The sequence below is a fragment of the Oncorhynchus gorbuscha genome, linkage group LG01 (assembly GCF_021184085.1).
Source record: "Oncorhynchus gorbuscha isolate QuinsamMale2020 ecotype Even-year linkage group LG01, OgorEven_v1.0, whole genome shotgun sequence".
In the NCBI taxonomy this organism is placed as follows: Eukaryota; Metazoa; Chordata; class Actinopteri; order Salmoniformes; family Salmonidae; genus Oncorhynchus; species Oncorhynchus gorbuscha.
The window spans coordinates 120800675-120808571 of record NC_060173.1 but is presented as its reverse complement, the minus strand read 5'-3'; the positions used below and the strand labels follow the sequence as shown (position 1 = coordinate 120808571).

At 47.8% G+C, this 7897-nt stretch overlaps 1 protein-coding gene across 1 annotated transcript; it reads right to left on the bottom strand.

Moving 5' to 3' along the window:
- Nucleotides 1–4974: 4974 nt before the first annotated feature.
- LOC123993569 (neurexophilin-2-like) lies at nt 4975–6436 on the bottom strand. The gene is made up of 2 exons (XM_046295916.1): nt 6422–6436; nt 4975–5776 (listed from the first exon to the last, which is right to left on the bottom strand). The coding sequence occupies exons 1-2, from the start codon at nt 6434–6436 to the stop codon at nt 4979–4981; spliced, it is 813 nt and encodes a 270-aa protein (XP_046151872.1). The 3' UTR covers nt 4975–4978.
- Nucleotides 6437–7897: the final 1461 nt, after the last annotated feature.

Genomic DNA, 7897 nt, shown 5'->3' with positions numbered 1-7897 from the left:
CATTATGGTAGTTGTAGTCCGGGCAGACCTTCAGCCAGTGGAGGAGTAGGGAGTGTCATTATGGTAGTTGTAGTCCAGCAGACCTTCAGCCAGTGAAAGAGTAGAGAGTGTCATTATGGTAGTTGTAGTCCGGCAGACCTTCAGCCAGTGGAGGAGTAGGGAGCGTCATTATGGTAGTTGTAGTCCGGCAGACCTTCAGCCAGTGGAGGAGTAGGGAGTGTCATTATGGTAGTTGTAGTCCGGCAGACCTTCAGCCAGTGGAGGAGTAGGGAGTGTCATTATGGTAGTTGTAGTCCGGCAGACCTTCAGCCAGTGGAGGAGTAGGGAGTGTCATTATGGTAGTTGTAGTCCGGCAGACCTTCAGCCAGTGGAAGAGTAGAGAGTGTCATTATGGTAGTTGTAGACCAGGGCAGACCTTCAGCCAGTGGAGGAGTAGGGAGTGTCATTATGGTAGTTGTAGTCTGGCAGACCTTCAGCCAGTGGAGGAGTAGGGAGTGTCATTATGGTAGTTGTAGTCTGGCAGACCTTCAGCCAGTGGAGGAGTAGGGAGTGTCACTATGGTAGTTGTAGTCCGGCAGACCTTCAGCCAGTGGAGGAGTAGGGAGTGTCACTATGGTAGTTGTAGTCTGGCAGACCTTCAGCCAGTGGAGGAGTAGGGAGTGTCATTATGGTAGTTGTAGTCCGGCAAACCTTCAGCCAGTGGAGCAGTAGGGAGTGTCATTATGGTAGTTGTAGACCAGGGCAGACCTTCAGCCAGTAGAGGAGTAGGGGGTGTCATTATGGTAGCTGTAGACCAGGGCAGACCTTCAGCCAGTGGAAGAGTAGGGAGTGTCATTATGGTAGTTGTAGACCAGGGCAGAGCTTCAGCCAGTGGAGGAGTAGGGAGTGTCATTATGGTAGTTGTAGTCCGGCAGACCTTCAGCCAGTGGAGGAGTAGGGAGTGTCATTATGGTAGTTGTAGTCCGGCAGACCTTCAGCCAGTGGAGGAGTAGGGAGTGTCATTATGGTAGTTGTAGTCTCGCAGACCTTCAGCCAGTAGAGGAGTAGGGAGTGTCCTTATGGTAGTTGTAGTCCGGCAGACCTTCAGCCAGTGAAAGAGTAGAGAGTGTCATTATGGTAGTTGTAGTCCGGCAGACCTTCAGCAAGTGGAGGAGTAGGGAGTGTCATTATGGTAGTTGTAGTCTCGCAGACCTTCAGCCAGTAGAGGAGTAGGGAGTGTCATTATGGTAGTTGTAGTCCGGGCAGACCTTCAGCCAGTGGAGGAGTAGGGAGTGTCCTTATGATAGTTGTAGTCCGGCAGACCTTCAGCCAGTGAAAGAGTAGAGAGTGTCCTTATGGTAGTTGTAGTCCGGCAGACCTTCAGCCATTGGAGGAGTAGGGAGTGTCATTATGGTAGTTGTAGTCCGGCAGGCCTTCAGCCAGTGGAGGAGTAGGGAGTGTCATTATGGTAGTTGTAGTCCGGCAGACCTTCAGCCAGTGGAGGAGTAGGGAGTGTCATTATGGTAGTTGTAGTCTCGCAGACCTTCAGCCAGTAGAGGAGTAGGGAGTGTCATTATGGTAGTTGTAGTCCGGGCAGACCTTCAGCCAGTGGAGGAGTAGGGAGTGTCCTTATGGTAGTTGTAGTCCGGCAGACCTTCAGCCAGTGAAAGAGTAGAGTGTCATTATGGTAGTTGTAGTCCGGCAGACCTTCAGCCAGTGGAGGAGTAGGGAGCGTCATTATGGTAGTTGTAGTCCGGCAGACCTTCAGCCAGTGGAGGAGTAGGGAGTGTCATTATGGTAGTTGTAGTCCGGCAGACCTTCAGCCAGTGGAGGAGTAGGGAGTGTCATTATGGTAGTTGTAGTCCGGCAGACCTTCAGCCAGTGGAAGAGTAGAGAGTGTCATTATGGTAGTTGTAGACCAGGGCAGACCTTCAGCCAGTGGAGGAGTAGGGAGTGTCATTATGGTAGTTGTAGTCTGGCAGACCTTCAGCCAGTGGAGGAGTAGGGAGTGTCATTATGGTAGTTGTAGTCTGGCAGACCTTCAGCCAGTGGAGGAGTAGGGAGTGTCACTATGGTAGTTGTAGTCCGGCAGACCTTCAGCCAGTGGAGGAGTAGGGAGTGTCACTATGGTAGTTGTAGTCTGGCAGACCTTCAGCCAGTGGAGGAGTAGGGAGTGTCATTATGGTAGTTGTAGTCCGGCAAACCTTCAGCCAGTGGAGCAGTAGGGAGTGTCATTATGGTAGTTGTAGACCAGGGCAGACCTTCAGCCAGTAGAGGAGTAGGGGTGTCATTATGGTAGCTGTAGACCAGGGCAGACCTTCAGCCAGTGGAAGAGTAGGGAGTGTCATTATGGTAGTTGTAGACCAGGGCAGAGCTTCAGCCAGTGGAGGAGTAGGGAGTGTCATTATGGTAGTTGTAGTCCGGCAGACCTTCAGCCAGTGGAGGAGTAGGGAGTGTCATTATGGTAGTTGTAGTCCGGCAGACCTTCAGCCAGTGGAGGAGTAGGGAATGTCATTATGGTAGTTGTAGGCAGACCTTCAGCCAGTAGAGGAGTAGGGAGTGTCCTTATGGTAGTTGTAGTCCGGCAGACCTTCAGCCAGTGAAAGAGTAGAGAGTGTCATTATGGTAGTTGTAGTCCGGCAGACCTTCAGCAAGTGGAGGAGTAGGGAGTGTCATTATGGTAGTTGTAGTCTCGCAGACCTTCAGCCAGTAGAGGAGTAGGGAGTGTCATTATGGTAGTTGTAGTCCGGGCAGACCTTCAGCCAGTGGAGGAGTAGGGAGTGTCCTTATGATAGTTGTAGTCCGGCAGACCTTCAGCCAGTGAAAGAGTAGAGAGTGTCCTTATGGTAGTTGTAGTCCGGCAGACCTTCAGCCATTGGAGGAGTAGGGAGTGTCATTATGGTAGTTGTAGTCCGGCAGGCCTTCAGCCAGTGGAGGAGTAGGGAGTGTCATTATGGTAGTTGTAGTCCGGCAGACCTTCAGCCAGTGGAGGAGTAGGGGGTGTCATTATGGTAGTTGTAGTCTCGCAGACCTTCAGCCAGTAGAGGAGTAGGGAGTGTCATTATGGTAGTTGTAGTCCGGGCAGACCTTCAGCCAGTGGAGGAGTAGGGAGTGTCCTTATGGTAGTTGTAGTCCGGCAGACCTTCAGCCAGTGAAAGAGTAGAGAGTGTCCTTATGGTAGTTGTAGACCAGGGCAGACCTTCAGCCAGTGGAGGAGTAGGGAGTGTCCTTATGGTAGTTGTAGTCCGGCAGACCTTCAGCCAGTAGAGGAGTAGGGAGTGTCATTATGGTAGCTGTAGACCAGGGCAGACCTTCAGCCAGTGGAAGAGTAAGGAGTGTCATTATGGTAGCTGTAGTCTCGCAGACCTTCAGCCAGTGGAAGAGTAGAGAGTGTCATTATGGTAGTTGTAGACCAGGGCAGACCTTCAGCCAGTGGAGGAGTAGGGAGTGTCATTATGGTAGTTGTAGTCCGGCAGACCTTCAGCCAGTAGAGGAGTAGGGAGTGTCATTATGGTAGTTGTAGTCCGGGCAGACCTTCAGCCAGTGGAGGAGTAGGGAGTGTCATTATGGTAGTTGTAGTCCGGCAGACCTTCAGCCAGTGGAGGAGTAGGGAGGGTCATTATGGTAGTTGTAGTCTCGCAGACCTTCAGCCAGTAGATGAGTAGGGAGTGTCATTATGGTAGTTGTAGTCCGGGCAGACCTTCAGCCAGTGGAGGAGTAGGGAGTGTCCTTATGGTAGTTGTAGTCCGGCAGACCTTCAGCCAGTGAAAGAGTAGAGAGTGTCTTTATGGTAGTTGTAGTCCGGCAGACCTTCAGCCAGTGGAGGAGTAGGGAGTGTCACTATGGTAGTTGTAGTCCGGGCAGACCTTCTGCACCAGTTTGTAGTCCGGCAGACCTTCAGCCAGTGGAGGAGTAGGGAGTGTCATTATGGTAGTTGTAGTCCGGCAGACCTTCAGCCAGTGGAGGAGTAGGGAGTGTCATTATGGTAGTTGTAGTCTCGCAGACCTTCAGCCAGTAGAGGAGTAGGGAGTGTCCTTATGGTAGTTGTAGTCCGGCAGACCTTCAGCCAGTGAAAGAGTAGAGTGTCATTATGGTAGTTGTAGTCCGGCAGACCTTCAGCAAGTGGAGGAGTAGGGAGTGTCATTATGGTAGTTGTAGACCAGGGCAGACCTTCAGCCAGTGGAGGAGTAGGGAGTGTCATTATGGTAGTTGTAGTCCGGCAGACCTTCAGCCAGTGGAGGAGTAGGGAGTGTCATTATGGTAGTTGTAGTCCGGCAGACCTTCAGCCAGTGGAGGAGTAGGGAGTGTCATTATGGTAGTTGTAGTCTCGCAGACCTTCAGCCAGTAGAGGAGTAGGGAGTGTCCTTATGGTAGTTGTAGTCCGGCAGACCTTCAGCCAGTGAAAGAGTAGAGAGTGTCATTATGGTAGTTGTAGTCCGGGAGACCTTCAGCAAGTGGAGGAGTAGGGAGTGTCATTATGGTAGTTGTAGTCTCGCAGACCTTCAGCCAGTAGAGGAGTAGGGAGTGTCATTATGGTAGTTGTAGTCCGGGCAGACCTTCAGCCAGTGGAGGAGTAGGGAGTGTCCTTATGATAGTTGTAGTCCGGCAGACCTTCAGCCAGTGAAAGAGTAGAGAGTGTCCTTATGGTAGTTGTAGTCCGGCAGACCTTCAGCCAGTGGAGGAGTAGGGAGTGTCATTATGGTAGTTGTAGTCCGGCAGACCTTCAGCCAGTGGAGGAGTAGGGAGTGTCATTATGGTAGTTGTAGTCCGGCAGACCTTCAGCCAGTGGAGGAGTAGGGAGTGTCATTATGGTAGTTGTAGTCTCGCAGACCTTCAGCCAGTAGAGGAGTAGGGAGTGTCATTATGGTAGTTGTAGTCCGGGCAGACCTTCAGCCAGTGAAGGAGTAGGGAGTGTCCTTATGGTAGTTGTAGTCCGGCAGACCTTCAGCCAGTGAAAGAGTAGAGAGTGTTCTTATGGTAGTTGTAGTCCGGCAGACCTTCAGCCAGTGGAGGAGTAGGGAGTGTCACTATGGTAGTTGTAGTCCGGGCAGACCTTCTGCACCAGTTTGTAGTCCACACTATAGAAGGCGATGTAGATGCAGATGACTTTAAAGGGCTTAGAGCAGAGCCAGGAGACGTGGCTCTGTGTCTGTTCCTGGTAACACACCTTGGAGGAGTCGAAGCTGCACAGAGCCGTCTTCTTGTTGCGGTCCGTCTTCTCATACTCGATACGACAGTTGAAAGCTTTAGAGTCTTTTGTCTCCAGTGTGGACTGCTGAGCCATCTCAAAATCCACCACTTTAGACGGCGGGACCAGACTCACCGACACGTTCCCCAGGCCAGTGGAGTTATGGCGGAAGTAAACGCTGAACGTTCCGTTACCGTGGTCCACAATCTTCCCGGTGATCAGCAGGTTGAGTTTGACAGTCTTAATGTTGGAATGGAAGTCTCCCCAGCCAAACATCTTCTTAAACTTGCCTGTCTTGATGATGGGTCGTCGCTTGGTTCTGACCTGGCTGGCCTGAACATCTGTCTGGTTGGATAACCAATCCCAGAAGTCCTCCATGCTCTCTAGGTATGTCATGTCCCTGATGGGGTTGTGTTTAAGGCTGGGGGTCCCGGCGGCCCCGGGGGCTCCAGGGACCCCCCTAGCGAACAGCCTCAGGGGGTTGAGGACTCTGGGACTGGCACCGGCTCCACTGGGGGAGAACTCCTCCTCATGGTCCCCCTCCCCCCACTCTATCAGCTCTGTCTCTGCTGCTGTTTGGAACTGCTGTTTGGCTTTCCTGCACCACACCTACAGAGAAACAAAGAAAAAGACAGAGGGAAATGTTAGAGGACATGAACTGTGCCATATTATTCCAGACAGCATAGTAACTGGATGCATACAGATGTAGGATCTTAATTTGATCACTCTTTTGTTGCTGAGAATTTTCCTGAAGAGCAGGAAATGCAAACGTAGTGTATTTGAGTTTTTAAAAAGATTAAAAAGTTTGTCATTTCCTCTTTGAAATTTCAGACTTGATTTCCCCTAACAAAAATTGTATCAACCCTTACAAAAATGTCCCTTAACTATAATGCACATAATAATTCACATTCTGTGGCTGCATAATTATGTTCCTGCTGTAGCAAACTGGCTCAAATTAAGATCCTACATCTGTATGTGCAAAATAATATTCAATTTCAAATAATGAAAATAGAGACCCACTATAAGTGACAACAACGTGGTTTGGAGGTGTGGCTATGCGAGACTACGTTATGAGTAATCTCTCGTGAAACAATTGAATGGGCTGAATGGGGCATGTAGGATAAAAGGAGCAGTATTTCCTGTGTTATTTAGACAAATCAAGATTTAGCAGGTGTTAACATCTTTTCATATTTAGGAAGAGAAGGGGATATTCGGCCCATAACTTAAAAAGAGAGAAAGTGGACTCCTCATTACGGTTTCGCTCTTCATTCTAGCATTTTTGACCTCTTAACATGTCCTGTATGTATGGACCCAGAACATAAAGCCACATGAAGTCTTTTAAATGTATGTTTAAATCATCCCTAATACCTGTGTGTTTATTTAATGAATATATATGTATATATGTATATATATATATATATATATTTAATTTTTTCCCTGAACCTTTGGTCATTGAAATGTTGATCATGTGGGCGTTAGGAAACACTTACACAAAAAGGGCATTATCATGTTCACAATTTCAGATAGTGATTTCGACCTCAGTGTGGAAATATCCTTTAAAAAATAAAGGAAATCCCATTTTTAACTCCACTGCCCCTTTAACCTCTTCAACCTATGGGTGCGCTATGTCATTATTGGATAAAAAGACGTGCCCGTTTTAAGCGCGATATTTTGTGATGAAAAGATGCTCGACTATGCATGGAATTGACAGCCTTGGAAAGACAAAACTCTGACGTCTCCAAAACTGCAAAAGATATTATCTGTGCGTGCCCCAGAACTAATGCAACAGGCGAAACCAAGATTAAGTTTCATACAGGAAATGCCCCAGATTCTGAAGGCGCTGTGTTCCAATGTCTCCTTATATGGCTGTGAAATCGCCAGGAATGAGCCTGCGTTTTCTGTCTATTCCCCGAGGTGTCTGCAGCATTGTGACGTGTTTGTAGGCATATCATTGGAAGATTGACCATAAGAGACTACATTTACCTGGTGTCCCGCCCGGTGTCCTGTGTCAAAATTATTGCGTAATCTGTAGGTCCATGCGCGTTCCATTTCTTCAGAAGAGAAAGTAAACTGCCACGATGGATTTTATCGTCGATAGATATGTGAAAAACACCTTGAGGATTGATTCTAAACATCGGTTTGCCATGTTTCTGTCGATATTATGGAGTTAATTTGGAAAAAGTTTGCGTTTTAATATATATATTTTTTCCCTCCCCAAATGTGATGAACAAAACGGAGCGATTAGTCGACACAAATAATATTTTTTGTAAAAACGGAACATTTGCTATCTAACAGAGTCTCCTCATTGAAAACATCTGAAGTTCTTCAAAGGTAAATGATTTTATTTGAATGCTTTTATGGTTTTTGTGGAAAATGTTGCATGCTGAATGCTAACGCTAAATAGTACGTTAGCCATCAATACTGTTACACAAATGCTTGTTTTGCAATGGTTGAGAAGCATATTTTGAAAATCTGAGATGACAGTGTTGTTAACAAAAGGCTAAGCTTGAGAGCAAATAGATTAATTTAATTTCATTTGCGATTTTCATGAATAGTTAATGTTGTGTTATGCTAATGAGCTTGCGGATAGATTTACACAATCCTGGATACAGGTTTTTTTCCGTAGCTAAACGTGACGCAGAAAACGGAGCGATTTGTCCTAAACAAATAATCTTTCAGGAAAAACTGAACATTTGCTATCTGAGAGTCTCCTCATTGAAAACATCTGAA